Source organism: Ambystoma mexicanum, chromosome 3p, assembly GCF_040938575.1.
Source record: "Ambystoma mexicanum isolate Mex_15411 chromosome 3p, UKY_AmexF1_1, whole genome shotgun sequence".
NCBI classification, from domain to species: domain Eukaryota; kingdom Metazoa; phylum Chordata; class Amphibia; order Caudata; family Ambystomatidae; genus Ambystoma; species Ambystoma mexicanum.
The window spans coordinates 843,381,171-843,401,439 of NC_090925.1; the positions used below are offsets into that span (position 1 = coordinate 843,381,171).

The window sequence follows — 20,269 nt, forward strand, 5'->3', positions numbered from 1 at the left end:
CTTGCAATTCCGGTCCCGGTCCCTCAGGCCCAGTAGTTGGTCCAGTCCTAGGGCGTCTGGGTATTGAAAGGGAATGATTTCGGGGAAGGGGGCTCTCCCATAGATTGGCAGATGCTATTAAGAGAGACAAGCGTCCGTCTACCCTGAAATCCTATTCCTGGCACTAGGGGGTGTATCAGTGCTGGTGTTTGCGGCATGAATTTCTTGCTGCCAGTTGCCCCATCGTGGGAGTTCTGCCATACTTACATGATGGGTTTGATATGGGGATGCCAGTTTCTGATCTGAGGCTGTTCGAGCCTTTCGAGGCCCCTCTGGTTTCCCTCCCGCAGATTGCTCCCTGGTGGCTAGATTATTGAGGAGTTTCTCCCTGGAGCGTCCTGTTCTAGCCTCGGGGTTGCCCCTGTGGGATCTTTCCCATGTCTTGAAAGCCTTGGAATCTGCTACTTTTGAGCTTCTGGGGGACATTTCTCTGAAGATGCTGTCCATTAAGACTGCCTTCCTGGTGGTGATTACTTCGGCAAGGAGGTTGGGGGAGAGTTGTGCTCTTACTTGCAGGCCCCCTTATTTTCTTGGTCAGGAGCATGCATTGTGTCTCTGTTGTGACCCTTCCTTCCTCCCCAAAGTTGTGTCAAGTTTCATATGTCTCAGAAGGTGGTTCTTCCTGCCTTCTTCCCAGATCCTGTCTCTCTGGGGGAAGTAGGCTGGAGTCATCTTGACGTACGGCGGGCTGCCCTTATTTATTTGGATCGTTCTTGTGCCTTCAGGAAGGTTGACAATCTTTCTGTCATCTTTGGGGGTAAATGGCCTGGGTCTGTAAACTCTGTCCCCACTGTGAGTCAGTGAATGTGCAATGCAATGCCATCTCCTTAGCCTCTCAGTTCTCCAGTGTTCCTTCTCCCCTGGGGGTTCAGGGTAGGTCCACATGGTCAGTGGTGGCATCCTGGGCAGAGAGGCAAGGGCTGTCTCTTGATGAGATTTGCAGGGCGGTCAATTGGGCCAACTCCAATACGTTTGTGCACTACCTGAATCTTCACAGGGCAGGTGAAGGTGCCTTTGCTACTAGGGTTTTGGGGGTTTGTACAAGATGGAACCTCTGTATTGGCACATTGTGGCTCCCAATAAAGTGGTGCTGGGTGGTGTGCACATTATCTCATTGGGCCTCATTACGACCCTGGCGCTAAGTGAAAAACGATGGCGGTAAATGGTTACCGCCATCGTTTTCCGCCAGGTCCGATCATGACTCGTGACCGTAAACTACGATGCCAATAGCGGCATCGTAGTTAACGCTGCCGCTAACTGCGCTAATGGTGCGCGCACGCGACCGCCCACACCGTACTTAGCGCCATGGCGGAAAGGTACGCAAATGCCGACCCAAGCGGACATGCACCTAACGCCATCACCGAGGCCGCTAAGTACCTTACCGCCATGGTGCAAATAACGCCATCGCGAACCAACCGTAAAGGGCCATGTCAAGTGAATGCAGCTGCCACAGGTGCACAGAAACAGCACAGGTGAAGGCAATACAGACTCAGGGGAGTACAAAAAGAGCACACCCCACCCCTACCCACACCCAGTCACACTCCACAATGATGCCAATACGACTAGCAATGTTGGGGCTGGAGGACCTGATAGCAATGCATGTGCTACTACAACAGCAACAACAACAACAGGCAGCACAGAGGAGACGCAGGAGGAGAAGCCCTCCTCAAGCACACAGACGACCACATCTCATTACCACGGACTGCCCAGGAGATTGCAAACACCAAAGTGGGTTTCCATGCACTAGCCAGCATACCCGGTTGCATTGGTGCCATCGACTGCACCCATGTGGAATTGGTGGTTCCACGTGCCATGGAGGTACCGTACCGCAACCGGAAACAGTTCCACTCTATCAACGTGCAAATGGTCTGTGACTCCAACAAGATCATCACACATTGTTGTGCCCGATTCCCCGGATCAACCCATGATTCTATGGTCCTGAGGAACTCCACAATACCACGCTACATGGAGCGACATGCAGGCCCAAGATCCTGGCTACTCGGTGAGTGCAATGTCATGGAAGTGGGCATGGGAATGACGTACCAGTGCATACTCCACCTGGCAGAAAGGGGGGGGGGGATGATGCATACTCCACCTGGCAGAAAGGGGGGGGGATGATGCATACTCCACCTGGCAGAAAGGGGGGGGGGGATGATGCATACTTCGCTCTCTTCGGCGCAGGGGTGTCCTGGTCCTCTGGGTGTGATTCTGTGCCTGTGGTGGAGCAAAGGTGGGAGGGCGTTATTGATGGGTCTACGGACTTTGGAATGACAATGGTTGACATTATTTTGGCCAGTGGATGAGGCAGATTTCAGGCAGTGCCATGCAGGTTGTCTCCTTTTAGTGTGGTATGTGGATGCAGGTATGCGGGTGCCAGCAGTGTATGCAGGGTGGTGCTCGCATGTGGCTATGGGCAGTATTGATTTGTGTTGCATTTACACTCTAGGGCAACCTTGTGCTACACATGATTGGACTGCTGTGACTATGGCATGTCTTGTATGAGGCACCTACCTTCATCGCCTGATGTCGGGGCTCCCCTTTCCATCCCTCCAACGCCTTCGATGGATTCCATGCCGATGGTGGTTGCACAGATCTCCTCCCACGGTTGGAGTTTCAGGGGGGATTCCGACCCTCCACCGGTTCCCTGGGCAAGGTTGCGGTTTGCTGAGATGACGGCTCTGACCCGTATGCGCAGGTCATCCCAGCGCTTCCGGCACTGCTGTGGGGTGCGGGGTACGGTCCCCACCGCGCTGACGTGCTCAGCCACCAGGGCCCAGATGGCCTTCTTCTTCCCGATTGCTGTCCTGGTCATTTCAGGGGAGAAAACAACACCTGCGTTGTCCTGCAGGGTCTCCGCTAGCATGCAGAGTTCCTCCCGGCTGAATCGCTCCTGGCGCTGGCGGTCACATGCCTTTTTCACGGATTTTGGCATTTTCGGGAACTTGGATGGGTGGGTGTTTGGTTGGGACAGGTGTCAGGGTTGGGTCTGGTGTTGTTTGGTAGGATGGCGATGGATTGTGTTTTTAAAGATGGCCGACGGGCTGCTTCCCGTTCCGGCGCGATGACGCTATTTCCGGTTTTACGGCCGCCGCTAATTACGGTGGCCGTAAATTACGGTGGCCGCTACTTACGCTGGCGGAAGGGCACCTTGCTCGCTTAGCGATGCCGGTAGGGGCCTTTTCCGCCATGGCGTTAATTGCATTACCGCCATGGCGTAATGCTCGTGCGCGATGGGTCGTGATGTGGCGCTCTTTACGCCATCGTCCCACGGCGTAAACGCTCATTACGCCATGGCGGTAATGGCGGGCGATTACCGCCAGGGTCGTAATGAGGCCCATTGTGTGTTTATTGCTCCTATTCAGAACGTCCAGTTTGTATAACTCACATTATGTACTGGGGCGAGGAAGAGGGACGTGGAGGTAAAGTGGGGATTACTTACTGGTAATCTATATTACTCTGAGTCCTACTCTTCCTCGTCCCAGTACCTTGTCCTACCTCTCCCGCTTGGCCTGGCTGAATGGGTTGTGGCTTGGTTACATGTAACTGAGGTCGAGTTGGGGGTGTGGGGATTATATCACCAGGCTAGGGGGACACAGGGTAAATAAGAAATAGAAAAGGCTTCCTGGGCGGGGTAGGACACCTCACATCATGTACTGGGACAAGGAAGAGTAGGACTAGGAGTAAGGTAGATTACCGGTAAGTAATCCCCACATTGTCCAGCCCGAGAGTTCATTTAGCTGACCTCCTGAGAGTTCATTTATGTTGCCATACATCCCAAATATACTGTTAGGCACTAGAATAGGCGCTAAAAATACTGTTAGGATAATAAAGTAATTGTGCTATGAAGATCCACAAGTTGGCGATGTTGGAAAAGGTAGAAAGGGTTAAAGCACCGAATGAATACTAAGCAAATATTGAAGTGAAAAGGGTCCATTTGGTGTAATACAGTGGTGTTGAAACTTGTTTATAGCGAGCCCCCCATGAGTAAACATTTTTCTGCCCCCCCCTCCTAATGGTTGGCCCCCCATAGGGCCCAAAGGATGTCCAGGGGGCCCCACGCTCTTTAAAATATAAGCATATTTTCTACTGCTTATATTTTCTATTAAAAGCAGTCATCTTTATCAATTTTTTAAATATTAAAAACAGTCATATTGTTCCCATGTGAACGGAGGATAGCATAGGGGCAACGCGCTAACGCGCTTGTCATGAAATTACAGAACAATTGCTGGTTAATTACAGAACATACGGACGCACTTTTTAAAGTTAAGAATCTTTAACAAAGCATGTCATTTACAGAGGACTCTCAATATCCGACATTTCACAGGTCTCTTACCAGTGATTTCTGTGGTCTTGTGGTTAAGTCTCTTGCCTCTCACCTGTCCCACCTGGCTTTAAATCATGGCCGTGGCGTTATTCTTTAAAATCCTTAAACACACAGGGGACACAGCAGCTGCCCTTTCAAAAAAGTGGGCGAATGACATCCACCAGCACGGTATTTTGACTTGAGCCCTATACTCTAGAAGACAGGAGGCGTGACAAGAGGCTAAGTGTTGCTAAGTAGTACAGATGGAGGTCTCCCAGTGTCACAGTCACATGGAAAGCTAGGAAATACCACAGTGAAGAGTAAATAGTACACATATCCCTAAGCAAGAGATTTAGGCTGTGTCTCGCTCTCTGATTTGACCTCATCAAGTTAGGAGGAGGGCAACACATTTCAGTCGTCAGAAAGAGATTCTGACTAAGCCTCTTTTCTTTGCTGTGACCATTGACAGTGGTGGAAATGGACATTTTTTCACTGGGGGATCCCACCTACCGCAAGGGTCAGGAGCAGGGGTTTCTGCGCAGGGCGGGTGGGGCTATTTTAGTCACCCCCATAAACATTTTACCCTCAGTATATGAATCATGAACACCTGGAAAATAGCTGAATTTCTTATAATGTCAATAAATACAACATTTGCACACCTTTTAAAGCCCCCTGAAAATGCACATCAAAGTTTCTTGCACAGTGCAACATTGACATGGTGTAAAGGAGTGGCAGGGGCACTCTTGGCAGCTACCCCGATTACCAGCAAGAGGGTATTTGGGCCCCAACAAAATCAAGAATGGAAGACTCAACCATAGGGTAAGAAGTACTGTCTTTATTATCAAACAAAATGACAAGGATCACACTAGAACAGCATGTCATTTCCAGAGCTCTCATCCGCCAAACATGCGTCATGCCATTTTAACCATACATGACGTCACAAGAATAAGGTGCGTCCCCTAAAACCTACTAGGAAAGGGGATTGGCCGGTTTAGGAAAATGATATATATAATACAAAGGGGTTAGTTTGGTTATTGAATCGCCATATCTGGTGGGTCCTACGAGACCATCTCTAAATGTAACAAAACGAAAGTTGCAGGTTGATGGGGAAATTATTGGCTGCTGCAACATAACGTGCCTTAACGTGAAAGGTAGCTAAGGATTGGACAGAACATGTCTTCCCAAACTAAACAGACCCTAGTACTTAGGAGAGAGTGGTCTCCGTGGGTCAGATGTGGGTAGGTTTGTGCCACATAAAGCAGAAAAGCATGAAAGAACAATCTAGGAGGGATCTTCCATTCAGTCTCAGATTCAAAAACAATTCTAATGAAGTACTCCTCAAAGGTTGTGTGCAGGTAGGGAATCATGTATTTAAAGCAGTCCTTTAACTTTCATGATAAATACCTAGTTTGAAGAAAAGATAGTGTGCCTCATTTAATTGTGCGTTTTGTCCTTCCCTAACTCTAGCCATGGACTGAGTCAATCATTGCTGTGCTTCGTCTCCTTCTTTCATCAAATCGTCTTAATTCTGGCGGGAGAAGGACTCACCTCGACAGGGCTTGATGTCTCCAATATAATTCAAGGCCTTTTTGCCACTCAGCTTAACAGTGCGATCAGTGGCCTGCTCAATGAGATGGGGTGCAGCGAACCTTGGCTTGAACCAAGGCCTGACATCATTTTGCAAGAAAACATTGTCCCCTGGATAAAGTACTGGTTGTTTCAACAGTTCATGGTTCGTTTCTGCCGTGTTGTCTTCCTCAATCTTCTTCGACCCCTCCCGCTGGGATTGCAGCTGTCAAGACACAAAAGAGGCACTAGCCATCATTGAAGCAAGGCACTCATGCATTTCATCTCCTAAAACAACAGCAGAACTGTGGGCATATGTCAGTGCTCTAGTGGTAGGAGCAAGTGGAAGTCGCATGTGTCGCCCTGTCACCACCGAATGAGGGGTTAAATGGTGGTTGCGCAATACGATGAAAGCTAGGAGCAGGCAATGAAGCCATCCCTTTTTCAACATGGCTTTAATTTTGCCTATTTTCTCTTTCAGCAGGCCTTTGAGGCACTCACATATTACATTCACTTATGGTTAATATGCACAGGAGAACTTGTGCTTGATCTCCAGTAGACCTGTTATATGCTCAAAGGTCTCATTCATGAAGTGAGGTCCATTGTCAGACCGCAAGACCTCTCACACCCCTATCATGGGAATACCTCTCTAACGAGGAATTTCACAGCTCTGAGGGCATCAGGGTATCAAGAGGGAAAAGCTTCGATCCACCGGGAAAGTGGGCATACAGCTACTATCATGTAGAGGTAGCCTTGGCATACTTGGATCATGTCTACATAGTCTACATGGAGGTGTTGAAAAAGTCCAACTTGGTGGGGCATTGCGACTCACACTACGCGTAGTGTAAGGCTCACAGTGAACATTTTACAGACAGTAGTTTTCCATAAATGTGGCTATATGCTTGGCTTTATTTGGACAGAACCACTCTTCCCCAATGTATGTGGCAAATACGTCCCTACCCAAATGAGTGGGATGATGCAATTGCGTGAGCACAATCTGAAACAATGCTACTGGGATCACTAACTTGCCTGTGCTCTTCGGTGACCATAATGCATCTGTAGAGGATATTGAACAACCACTCTTCACCCATAGTTCCTTTTCTTCTACCAGTGTTTTTCCTTGAAACTCCATTATTTGCATGGCAGGTAGTGAACTATACCCTTCCTCCGATATCATATTGCACACATGTATATGTGTGTTGGATGGAGCATCAAACTAATTTATTTATGCGAAATATGGTGTGCGCTTCGCGTCTGCGTCTGGGGCTTCATTCCCACTGGAGACTAGGTCCTTCCACTTCATGTGTGCTTGGTACTTCATGACCGCTATGGCTGATGGGAGTTGTAGCACATCTATGAGTCTGCCCAATAGGGGTGCGTGATGCACCGGTGTGCTGTTACGACAGTCCAGCATGTACTGTAGACGTCACATATGTCGAATTGGAATACACTGTAACTTTTTTGACTTCCAGTGCTTTTAATGCCATTATGAGAGCCACTAGATCTGCTGCTTGCACTGAAAAATGCAAAGGCATTCTCATGCTTGCTACTACTTCGGCTGTCCCATCTGATTTCAGTCTCACCACTGCTGTCCCAGTATGCCTTTCTCCTGTTGTCTGGTATATAATTGATGACCCATCAATGAAAAGCATATCTACCCCCTCAAGGGCATTCTCCCCCACTTCAGAAATGTCCTCATATTGTTCCCCATGTATGTAGTACAATCGTGCACATAGTCTCCCTCTTCCACTGGTTCAGCTAAAAATGTCACTGGGCTTACAATTCTGCATCTTACTAAGTTAGCGCTGGATTTGAGATAATTACCTCATATCCAGATGCTATCTGGGTGGTCAATGTGCTTTCAGGCTTTTCGAGGATCACAAAGAGGGCATGCTCCACATAAAGTGTGGTGCTGCACCCCATTGTGATACTAACCGACGTTTCTACTGTGAATGTAGCAGCTGCCAAAACTTGTTTTCAAGGGTAATGTTCTCTCATCACTGGGTCTAAATGTTCACTATAATAGGCTATTGGTTTGTGTCTTAAGGTTGTTTTTTGTGTGAGCACCGCTGTCATCACTACTCTGTTGGAGTGTGAGAACAGGTAGAATTCATCATGGTAATTGGGAATCCCTAATGCTGGAGCTGTGCATATTACCTTCTTCAACTCCTCAAATGCTTCAGTGATTGCGTGTGCCCATAATAGGTTACCCTCCCATCTTTGTGCTTCACGAAGCCTGCTCAATAACGGTCTTTTATCTGTGCTGTAGTCAAATACTGGCTCTCTGCAATAATTACAGAGGCCCAGAAAGTGCTGCATCTCTCTCACTGTCTTTGGCATCAGTGTTCGGAAGATCGCCTCGGCCCTTTTCTGGAGTTACCTTTTTGGCCTTCCAGCAATATCAACTATCCAATGTACAACACTTTCTCATGGCAATATTGTAGTTTTGCGTTATCTACCTTGTAACCTTTCTCTGCTAATACCGTCAGCTAGTGTACTGAGTCATTTCGACACTGCTCTTCAGATTTGCTGCAAATCAAAATGTCATCTAGATACTGAATGGCGGTACTCTCCATCTGTATGTTGCTGAGGTCCATTGGAGGACCCTATTAAAGATAGAGGGTGACTCGCAGAACCCGTGTGGTAATCTTGTGTTTTTCCACTTCTGTTTTCTATATAGGAAGGAAGTCACGCCCTGTGTCTCTTCATGGAGTGGTATAAAGAAGAAGGCGTGATTCAAATCTATTACTGTGAAATGGGTAGCCTCCGGCGGGATACTACATAAAATTGTCACTGGAATGGGAACTAACGGAAATTCTGCTTCAACTATTTAGGTCAAAGCATGTACATCTTGAATTAAATGCCATAATCCCCCTGTCACGTTCTTCATCGGGTATATAGCGGTGTTACACTGTGACTACGAAGGGACTAGAATGTTTTGCTTTACTAAAGCGTGACCGTCTTATAGATGCCTTCGTCTGCCTCTCTTGATAGGGGATATTGCCTTACCCTCTGTAAAATAGCCTCTGGGCTGAGCTTTATTTTAACATTTCCTATTCCCTTTAACAAGCCCAGGTCATATGGACTGCCAGTCCATAGAACACTGGGTACTTGCCCCAAGTCTTCCTCGAGAAATGGTGGTGGTGCCTTTTGCAACAAAACCATTCTCTGTGGTACCTCCCTGCAATGTATCCTCACCCACTGGGTAATGCTAATGAAAAACACTGTCTCGTGATCTGAGCGATTGTCTCAAAATAGTTCCTCATCTGTCAAGTTAGTCAGCCTGTGCCGTTCCCCCATTGCGATTAGTGTCCTCCATGATCATCCCGTGCGTCAGTCTCATGTAATACTACTCTCTCGTCCTTTACTTTAACCGCTTCTAGTTCCATTGGTATCACTTGTCTTTCCTTCTCGTCTAGGGGAAGCTATGGTCTGACTAAAAACTTGTTGGGTATACGTAATAATTTCCCTTGTACCCCTGGAAGCCATGTTATCAGCACTTCCACTCCATATTGAAAAAGCTTGAGATTTGCTGGCACCCTCCTCTGTACAGTCTGCCCGCAATATGCTTGGATGAGTTCCCACATTTTTATGTAGCAAATTCCTGCTGTCGAGCACATTATCCCTTTAGGGTCGGACTGAGGCATCCAATTGGCTCGGGCACCAATGAAAAAGTGGCCCACATTCGCAAATGCAATTCAATCTTTTTGTGGTAGACTATCTGAGCAGTTCCCGGGTGCAGGGGGCAGGATGCGGGCATAAAGTGTTTTGTTTATAAGTGTTGCAAATTTGTGCATTTTAAAGAAAATGTGTTCAGTAAAACTGGTCAAAACTACTAGCAAAGTTGAAGTAACTCATTAAACTGGCCCACTTTGGCTCAGAAATGGGCCCACTTTGGCTCAAAAACTGGCCCACTTTGAACAAGAAAACTGGCCCACACAAGCATGTTGGACCTTCAATTCGGGCATTGCAGTCTGAACCTTAATCCGTTGGTTAGTGAATGAAACGGTCATGATAAGTCAGCTCATCATCTCCCTACCCATTATGTTTACTGGTGTCTGTCGGGAATATAACAATGGCATAGTCAGGTAGTGTTCTCCTAAGTAATTCGAAAGCTTGTCAGGGAAAGTAACCAAATCTGTAACCCCAGAGAATCCTTGCACATTCATGGCAATGCCTGACATCGGATATCTTCCTTCCCTAATACAGGATTGAGTCACCCCGTATCTATGAGAAAGGAGAACCTCTTGTCACCCCTATACGTGGTTCCTCGTTCAGGTTGGGTGTAACGGATATGATTGAACACATCAGGTTTGTCTGTGGGCTGTCCTATAACAGATATAATGACATTACTGTCCCTGTAAACGGATTTCTCCCCACTGCAGTCTCACCCCTCCCAGTTTTTGTACGGGAGTCTGCATCATGAATCTGTATGTGCCGTTGCAACAATGTTCTGCTGTGTCAGAGGTGGATGCATGTGTTCCTGTGCTTGCGGTGCATGTGTCATGGGCTGATATGGCTGCACTTGCACGTTTTGTGTGTGTATCGGTTGTGGCACGTATGCCTGCGCTTGTGTGTGATCCTGGGCATAATAGTAGGTTTGCTCTATCTGATATGCTGGCTGATGCGGCATCCCCCCATTCTGTTGCATTCCTCCCCTGCTGCACATTCGAGATATGTGGCCTATCCTTCCACATTGCCAGCCTTGTATTTGACCCCCCCATTGGGCTTAGCTGTGCCCATTAAATCCATCTCCACCCTGCTGCATTGGGTGCCCCGAACCCTCTTTCTCAGGGCACTCCTTCATTTCCCCTTGGCCAGTGGTTTGCATCGCCCCCTCCCTATGAAGCCTCCTCCTATTGGCTGTGGTGGGCTTTGTATATTCTGAGTAGCTACTCCCTCTACACCCATCAACATCACCCCTTCCATTGTGCCCTTTGATAACTTCTCTGCTCTTACTTTGCCTATTCCTGCTTTCTCTCCTCCCGCTTCGTTGTTGCATTCGCAAAAACAGGTGTAGCCAAAATAAGTGTTCTGCCTAACTTGTAGCTAACTCCCTAGCACCAGCTACGAGTTAGGCAGAGCACTTATTTTGACTACATCTGTTTTTGCACATTTAGCCATAGGTTGCTGCCTCACATGGCTATGGACATAAGTCCTTTCAGAACTGGATGTATTGTTTAATCGTTTGAGTTAGTCATGGTGTCGCCCCCCCCCCTTTTGTGTATTTTCTGGATATATGTGATATTTTTTCACGATTATAGGAAAATGCAGTTGTTCCTTTGTCAGGATATTGATACCTTTTTGTGCAACACACATATATATATACTATTTTGTCGACAACCACTAAGTAGGTCGGATTATTGGAAGAACAAGTTGAAGCCAAGTGACGGGCAGCAGCATTAATCTTTTTTAATCAGGACAAAGCAGCAGCATTCTGAAACAATACTCTGACAGAATTATCTATCTCTGTCATTCACCCATTTATCAATGCCTACTTTTGTATTATTCCATCCACCTCTTGCACCCCCCGACTGTCTGCTTTCACCTCCACATAGCCCTCATTTACCAAGTGTGTCTGCGTGCACGAGTTCGGAAAATATTTTCAGCATACAGCCATCAAAACTTTTGGCGTTGTCAATGCTTGTTCCGAATATATTCATTCCCGGATTGTTGCACTTGCTGTCTCTTCTTGAGCAGTGCAGTAGGAAACCCCCTTCTGTCCTTGGCGAGTCCTCCCAGACCTCCTCCCCTCTTCTGTGGTCGCTTCTAGAATCCTATGAACCGAAAGTGAAACTTGGGTTTATAGTGTGCCTGCCTAGGCGACTGAAACGCCCAACGGGCACTGAGCCATCTCACTCTAACGAGGTGAGCGGACTGCTTTGTTGCCAGAGACAGGTGATGCGCCTGGCGCTGCAGCCTCTGATTGGCCAGTGATGCGAGCTTATAAAAGTGCTGCGGTCGGACCAGAAGGCTACAGAAGGCTTATGCTGTTTGGTCCGACACCATGGCTCGTGTTTTGCCTCTCGCGGTTGTGTTCCTGTCGCTGTCCGTGCTGTGTAACGGTGTTCTACGTAAGCATTGTCTCCTCCTTCCTAGAACTCTGCCTTCTAAAAAAAACCCGAAACTATTGCTGTATTTTTAATGAGGCTTTACTTGAAAATACGTGTTTGTGGTTATGGGATCGTGTGCATCTGTAAAAGTTGTTCGTGACTTGCAAGGGGGATTTAGGGCGTACTTTGTATCTACTTGGTTGCATACAGCACTGCCGCTCCACAATACTTTCTCACCCCAGCCCCCTCTCAAGGGGTTCACGTGCTTACAGCAGGAAAAATGGGTTCCAGTGTACTGGCGAAGTCTCTGAAACGGGGAGCGTCGAGTGGTATCTTATTTTATTTCCAAATGTTCCCACAGGAAATGGGTTGCGATTGTACATGCGGAAAATGTTTAAGATAGCCACTTTGAACATTGTTTCCAGGGCCTCTTTTGGTTCCCATTCAATATCAATAGCCCTGATTGCAAGGTGAACCAGAGAAAGGGAGGGGGAGTGGGGGGGGGGGGGAGAGAAAGAGAGAGAGGGAGTGGGAGGGGTGTGGGGAATAGAGAGAGAGAGGGAGAGAACCAACCTCCATCTGGGTGTTGACGATTGTCTAACCAGGCAGCCCCCATAGTGTCAGTAGTCCATTAGTACTCTACCCTCAACCTTGGGGTTGCCACAATAAAGTGCATTTAATAATGTTAAAATGTTAAAGGTATTTGTACCGCGCACCGTCACCAACGGAATTCGTCCCCAGGCGCTCTGGCGGATCTGTAAGCGATACGGTGGGATGGGTTAGTAAGGTGAAGAGGGAGTAGGATAGTGAGAGGAGTGGTGCTCTGTTGGCAGCTTCAACTCGGAATACACCGGGTGCTGAGCTTTGGTGTGGGTATTGGATCGGTGTCAGTCCGCGTGTGCTGTTGCTAATGCCTACCCATAGTTTGTTCCGAATATATTAATTCCCGGATTGTTGCATTTGCTGTCTCTTCTTGAGCAGTGCAGTAGAATCCCCCTTCTTTCCTTGACAACTCCTCCCAGACCTCCTCCCCTCTTATGTGGTTGCTTCTAGAATCCTATGAACCGAAAGTGAAACTTGGGATTATAGTGTGCCTGCCTAGGCGACTGAAACGCCCTACGGGCACTGAGCCATCTCAGTCTAACGCGGTGAGCTGACTGCTTTTTTGCCAGAGACAGGTGATGCGCCTCTGGCGCTGCGGCCTCTGATTGGCCAGTGATGCGAGCTTATAAAAGTGCTGCGGTCGGACCAGAAGGCTACAGAAGGCTTATGCTGTTTGGTCCGACACCATGGCTCGCGTTTTGCCCGTCGCGGCTGCGTTGCTGTTACTGGCCGTCCTGTGTAACAGTGTTCTACGTAAGCATTGTCTCCCCTTTCTTAGAACTCTGCCTTCTAAAAAAAAACACGAAACTGTTGCTGTTATTTTTAATGAGGCTTTACTTGAAAATACGTGTTTGTGGTGAGGGATCGTGTGTATCTGTAAAAGTTGTTTGTGACTTGCAAGGGGGATTTAGGGCTTACTTTGTATCTACTTGGTTGCATACAGCACTGCCGCTCCACAATACTTTCTCACCCCGGCCCCCTCTCAAGGGGTTCACGTGCTTACAGCAGGAAAAATGGGTTCCAGTGTACTGGCGAAGTCTCTGAAACGGGGAGCGTCGAGTGGTATCTTATTTTATTTCCAAATGTTCCCACAGGACATGGGTTGCGGTTGTACATGCGGAAAATATTTAAGATAGCCACTTTGAACATTGTTTCCATGGCCTCTTTTGGTTCCCATTCAATATCAATAGCCCTGATTGCAAGGTGAACCAGAGAAAGGGAGGGGGAGGGGTGGGGGGAGAAGAGAGAGAGAGGGAGGGGGAGGGGTGGGAGGAGAGAGAGAGAGAGGGAGGGGGAGGGGTGGGAGGGAAGAGAGAACCAACCTCCATCTGGGTGTTGATGATTGTCTAACCAGGCAGCCCCCCATAGTGTCAGTAGTCCATTAGTACTCTACCCACAACCTTGGGATTGCCACAATAAAGTGCATTTAATCATGTTAAAATGTTAAAGGTATTTGTACCGCGCACCGTCACCAACGGAATTGGTCCGCAGGCGCTCTGGCGGATCTGTAAACAATAAGGTGGGATGGGTTAGTAAAGTGAAGAGTGAGTAGGATAGTGAGAGGAGTGGTGTTCTGTTGGCAGCTTCAACTCGGTATACACCGGGTGCTGAGCTTTGGTGTGGGTATTGGATCGGTGTCAGTCCGCGTGTGCTGTTGCTAATGCCTACCCATAGTTTGTTCCGAATATATTAATTCCCGGATTGTTGCATTTGCTGTCTCTTCTTGAGCAGTGCAGTAGAATCCCCCTTCTTTCCTTGACAACTCCTCCCAGACCTCCTCCCCTCTTATGTGGTTGCTTCTAGAATCCTATGAACCGAAAGTGAAACTTGGGATTATAGTGTGCCTGCCTAGGCGACTGAAACGCCCTACGGGCACTGAGCCATCTCAGTCTAACGCGGTGAGCTGACTGCTTTTTTGCCAGAGACAGGTGATGCGCCTCTGGCGCTGCGGCCTCTGATTGGCCAGTGATGCGAGCTTATAAAAGTGCTGCAGTCGGACCAGAAGGCTACAGAAGGCTTATGCTGTTAGGTCCGACACCATGGCTCGCGTTTTGCCCGTCGCGGCTGCGTTGCTGTCACTGGCCGTCCTGTGTAACAGTGTTCTACGTAAGCATTGTCTCCCCTTTCTTAGAACTCTGCCTTCTAAAAAAAACACGAAACTGTTGCTGTTATTTTTAATGAGGCTTTACTTGAAAATACGTGTTTGTGGTTAGGGATCGTGTGTATCTGTAAAAGTTGTTTGTGACTTGCAAGGGGGATTTAGGGCTTACTTTGTATTTACTTGGTTGCATACAGCACTGCCGCTCCACAATACTTTCTCACCCCGGCCCCCTCTCAAGGGGTTCACGTGCTTACAGCAGGAAAAATGGGTTCCAGTGTACTGGCGAAGTCTCTGAAACGGGGAGCGTCGAGTGGTATCTTATTTTATTTCCAAATGTTCCCACAGGAAATGGGTTGCGGTTGTACATGCGGAAAATATTTAAGATAGCCACTTTGAACATTGTTTCCATGGCCTCTTTTGGTTCCCATTCAATATCAATAGCCCTGATTGCAAGGTGAACCAGAGAAAGGGAGGGGGAGGGGTGGGGGGAGAAGAGAGAGAGGGAGGGGGAGGGGTGGGAGGGGAGAGAGAGAGAGAGGGAGGGGGATGGGTGGGAGGGAAGAGAGAACCAACCTCTATATGGGTGTTGATGATTGTCTAACCAGGCAGCCCCCCATAGTGTCAGTAGTCCATTAGTACTCTACCCTCAACCTTGGGGTTGCCACAATAAAGTGCATTTAATCATGTTAAAATGTTAAATGTTAAAGGTATTTGTACCGCGCACCGTCACCAACGGAATTGGTCCCCAGGCGCTCTGGCGGATCTGTAAACAATAAGGTGGGATGGGTTAGTAAAGTGAAGAGTGAGTAGGATAGTGAGAGGAGTGGTGTTCTGTTGGCAGCTTCAACTCGGTATACACCGGGTGCTGAGCTTTGGTGCGGGTATTGGATCGGTGTCAGTCCGTGTGTGCTGTTGCTAATGCCTACCCATTTTTTTGTTTGCCCATGGCCTTGCTAATCCCTATGGCTATTACCACCTAGTTCCTGCCTCTCCCAAAACAACACCTCATGAGAATTCTTTGAGCTCGCTTTAATCAAGCCTTACCATTAAACTTTGCACTCAAAGTGCCTGCCAGTTTTTTTTCAAAGCAGTGTTGTGGGAGTTAATGATTTAATTGAAATAGTTGGGCTGATATCGTACAGTTTGGACTGACACCATGACTCGAGTTTTGCTGCTCGCAGCGTTCTTGTTACTGGCCGCCCTGTGTAACACTTTCTACGTAATCATTGCCTCCCCCCCCTTACTCAGAACTCAGCATTTTAAAAAAGTAAGAAACAGTTGCTTTTCTTTTTTATTGACGCCTTTTACAGCGGCAATTTACAAGTAAAATTAATTAATTGAAAATACGTGCTTGTGGTATGGAATGGCGTGTATCTGTAAAAGCCGTTTATGACATGGGAGGGGAATTTAGGGTTATCTTTATATCTTCTTTGTTGTGTACAGCACTGCCGCAGCAGAGGGTGTGTATGTTACTATATATATAACCATGTAACCAGCGCCAGATGCCCCTGGGTTTGGTGAGCTTAACAAATGCCTAAATAAATAAATATTTCGTGGCGGTCGCCACACTAAATTTAAGGTGTGTACCTAGTTCCTTAGGAAAATGTTAACATTGAATTGATAATAACTTTTGAATCGCAGGGTGGATTTGGCTGATATTTTACAAACAAAGTTTGTCCCGGGCCAAACTGGACATTTTGGTAAAGACTTGTCAAAAAAATTGAAAAGTTATTAAAGAAAAAAAGGCTTTTTTCGGCCTACTCCCATTGAGAAAGTCAACATGTTTGCACAGGGCAAACCTCGCTGGATGGAATTGGACCAAATAGGAACCACTTGGGCACGAAGCGTTGACTCGATGTCCAGAAGGGGCCTGGAGTTATTCCATCCAGTCGTTTTTAAAGTATTTGAGGGGGAAGGGGATGCCCCTTCTCCCACAATTATAGCTCGGTCTCCCATGGTGCTTTGCAGCAGAGGCCTTGCAGGAATGATAATTCCACCATTTGTTTTTGCTCTCGATGCGAGCAATTACAGAGGTACTATCATCAGCCTAATTGCTGGAATTTGTGCATTGCCTTCTGGACAACTGTTCTTGCAGGTAGATGTGACTTTTAATTCCCCAAAATGTTTCAAGACTTTACATAACACAGATAATTTGCTACTGGTTATTGTAATTCGCCTAATCCCAGACTGTGGGATACAATGTATGTACTGCACATACTATATGTATGTAATTTTTCTACAAACCCTATGTAACTAAGTTCATTACCTGTAACAGCACCTCGATGCCCTTGGGCTGTATGCGTGCTTTATACATTTAAAAAATAAAAATAAATAAATAAATAAGGTGGATATGTATTTATCCACAAATGCCAGAAAAAGAGCTGTGCTCACATAAACTAATCTATGCCAATGGGTGTATCTCATACACTGGCTCTCGCCACCTACATCAGCCAAAACAAATACTCGTTGTAGACTCACTTGTAATTGGCTAAAGATGCTTGTTATCGATTCCTTGCCTGACCTAAAAAACACCTGAAATAAGTAAAATAATACATGTAAATCAGCCCTCAGTCCTTCAAAATGTCCTTAATTCCCAGGGAGACCAGCAAATGTAAAATGACTCCACACCACTTTTAGACGCAAGATTCCGCTCCTTCCTTCTCTTAACAGGACAGGGAAGCTATAGTACATGTAGATAAGGGCAGAAAAGGCTGGGCAGCCCGGTCTAGGGCATTGCTCCCAGAGGTGCCAATGTTTATAGCCCACCCTCATTTAGAAAGACCCCTTATCTCCCCCAGCTTAACTGCCTATAGAACCTTGTTGTCTGGGGCGTAAGACGTGGTTAGGAGGGTATGTACTTTCCTTTCTCCAAGTCATTGCCTGAGCACAGCACCAGTGGCGTATTTAGGCTTTTTGCTGCCCTAGGCCCAAATAAGTGCATGCACCCCCCCAACTTTACTCCACCTCTGCCAGACTCTGCACCTTCACCAGATTCCACCACTTCAACAAACTCTGTCTGCTTTGTACAAACTACACCCCATCACCCCCATTTTGGCTCCATAACAGAAGGATGTTTTTATGGTTGCAGGGATTAGAAACGTATTGCTTCCTCTCTATCAATTCAAGCTTGTTATCTTCTATGTTATGTTAGTTGAAAGAGCATAGGGGGTCATAAATAATGGGGAAAATTAGATGTTTGCATCGTATGTGGAAGTTACAATTGCGGAACCCTATTTGCTAGCGCCTCGTTCCGCAGTAGTAGCTCCTGGTCACTGGCTAATGCTGGATAACCAGGATCTTCTTTTAGCTCCTGCTTGTCCAATTAAACTGTGAGCCACGCAAATGCTGTGATCCCATTGAAATCTTCACAAAGGCCACTGTTCTAACATTGGCCTCCATGTCGGACCTCCTTACTGGTACCAGTGTTCGAATTCTGGAACCCCTCTGACATCCAGGGACCACTGTTCTATTTTGTACTTATTTGGTACCATCTAAGGGACCATTTTCTCTAATTCTGGCATCTATCTGATATGGCAGAGGGCACTGTTATAGTTCTTTGCTCCCTGCTTAACATCGCTGGGACCCTGTGGCACCATTCTGGAACTCTTCTGACATCCCAGGGACCACTAAAATGTCCCTCTGTTTGACAGCACTGGGTCTATTTGCTCTGACTCTAGGATCCTTCTCACATCCAAGTCACCCTCCCTGTCTGACACAACTGTGACCCTTTGTCCTGTTTCTAGAACCCTTCTTACATCTCTGGGACCACTGCCAGGCTCTCTGTTGGGCATCACTGTGACCATTTGCTCTAATTCTGGATTCCCCCTGACATCTCCAGGACCTCTGTTCTTGTGTGGTTCTCCCCGTTTCACACATTGGGGACCTTCTCTCTAATTTCTGAAATCCTCAACATTACATAGACCAGGGTTGTCCAATTCCAGGCCTCGAGGGCCAGAAATCTGATGAGTTTTCATGATATCCCTCATTAATACTCCTGAGGAAAAATGTGCATGGATTTAAAATCCTTGTATGTTTATTTCATGAATATTAATGAGGGCTATCATGAAAATCCGACATGGATCTTGCCCTTGAGGCCTGAAGTTGGACAACCCTGATGTAGACTGTAGTTCTAATTTTGCCCTGCCCGTTTGACATCACGAGGGACGTTTGTTGTTTGCTTATAAAATTGCTTGAATCGATGGAGCCGTAGTTCTAAATCTGGCATCCCTCCCACATAAGATGCGCCCTTGGTTGCCACATAAAATTGTCGTTACAGTTGGTGCTAGAGGTCAAATTCGAGAAAGCTGCTGGGGACGTTTTCTTTGTCTTTCTGCAGGTACTTTCCACAATGGGATGCCACGCCTTGCCGTGCCTGTCTGGCTGAACCTGTCTGGGCAGGTATTCAATCGTTCAGAGTATTTATTCCGTGTGGCGAATGTGGTGTTTCCTCTAAAAACAGTCCCACCGCACCATTCACAGTGGAAAGATATGGAGCTTGAAGTGAGCAGTGGTGGCATGAGAACATCTGTAACCAAAAAAGGGATGGGAAGAAGGTTTTGCATTGATCTTAAACCAATGGCAGTGCCCTGGGCAGCCTTCCACATCTTCATTTTTTAGCCCATCTGCACCATTGCCGATGGGGGATCAGCAGCTGCGTTTAATGGGAGCAGTCCAGCATGCTTGCCACATCCCCTCTACACGGAAACACAAGCACCCCCAAAAATGTTGCGGCCTTGTTTGGCCTCATTAGAGAGGTGCAGCTTAGTTCCCTAAGGCGCAGCAAGCAGTAGACCCACCTCTTGGCATACCCCCACCCACGTGAAGACAAACTATATAAACAAAAGAAGTGATGGGTGGAAGGTTTGGAATTAATCATAAACATTGGCAGTGCTCTGGGCAATCTTTCACACCATCATTTTTTTACCACTCTGTGCCAATGCAAATTGGGATCAGCCACAGAATTCCTCGGATATCAGAGGAACGGCAGTTCTAAATCTGGCTCTCCCATGCATGACGGCAACCCACTGTGGCCACATCAAATTGCTGCTACAGTTGGTCTCGGTCAAATTCAAGAAAAGCTGGTGTGGAGGTTTTCATTCTTTTTTTGCAGGTACTTTCCACACAGAGATGCCACACCCTCTTTTTCCAGTCTGGCTGGTCCTATCTGGACAGGCCTTCAATCTTTCGGATTAGTTACCGTGGCGAATGTGTTTCCTCTAAAAACATCCCACCGCGCCAATCACAATGGAAGTATATGGGGCCTAAACTGGCCAGTGGTGGCAGTAGAAAATCACTGTGCAGCGGTAATTGAAGTGTAATTTATATTTTCTGAACCACACTGAGTTGCCTCTATTTGTAGAATAAATAATTTATTTTTCTCATCCTCGAAGCTGAGAAGGCCTCCTAGGGGCTCAAACCCATGGTCTGCACGTGAAATGCCGACCTCTGTAGGGGAGCTGCAAGTCATCAACTAATCCTATTCTTTGGCCAATGGAATTTCTGCTTGCTAGTATTATCTTCAATGGCAGTCTAATTGCCTTCTGTATACATTGGGAGGCAGCAGCGGACATAGTAAATTCATGCTTGTTGTTGATAAAAGGTTTA

The 20,269-nt window shown here is 47.1% G+C and overlaps 1 protein-coding gene across 3 annotated transcripts in view; it reads left to right on the forward strand.

The window, feature by feature from the left end:
- The first annotated feature begins 11,837 nt into the window (after positions 1-11,837).
- Positions 11,838-20,269, forward strand: part of LOC138580979 (beta-2-microglobulin-like) — a 67,356-nt gene continuing 58,924 nt past the window's right edge. Inside the window, exon 1 of one of the 3 annotated variants that reach the window (XM_069651953.1) lies at positions 11,838-11,982. In XM_069651953.1, the coding sequence (XP_069508054.1) occupies positions 11,916-11,982 (67 nt within the window). In that variant the 5' untranslated portion in view covers positions 11,838-11,915. Of the gene's footprint in view, positions 11,983-13,121; positions 13,318-14,522; positions 14,671-20,269 lie in introns of those variants that run through there. The other 2 variants (XM_069651955.1, XM_069651954.1) reach the window with 2 other exon arrangements.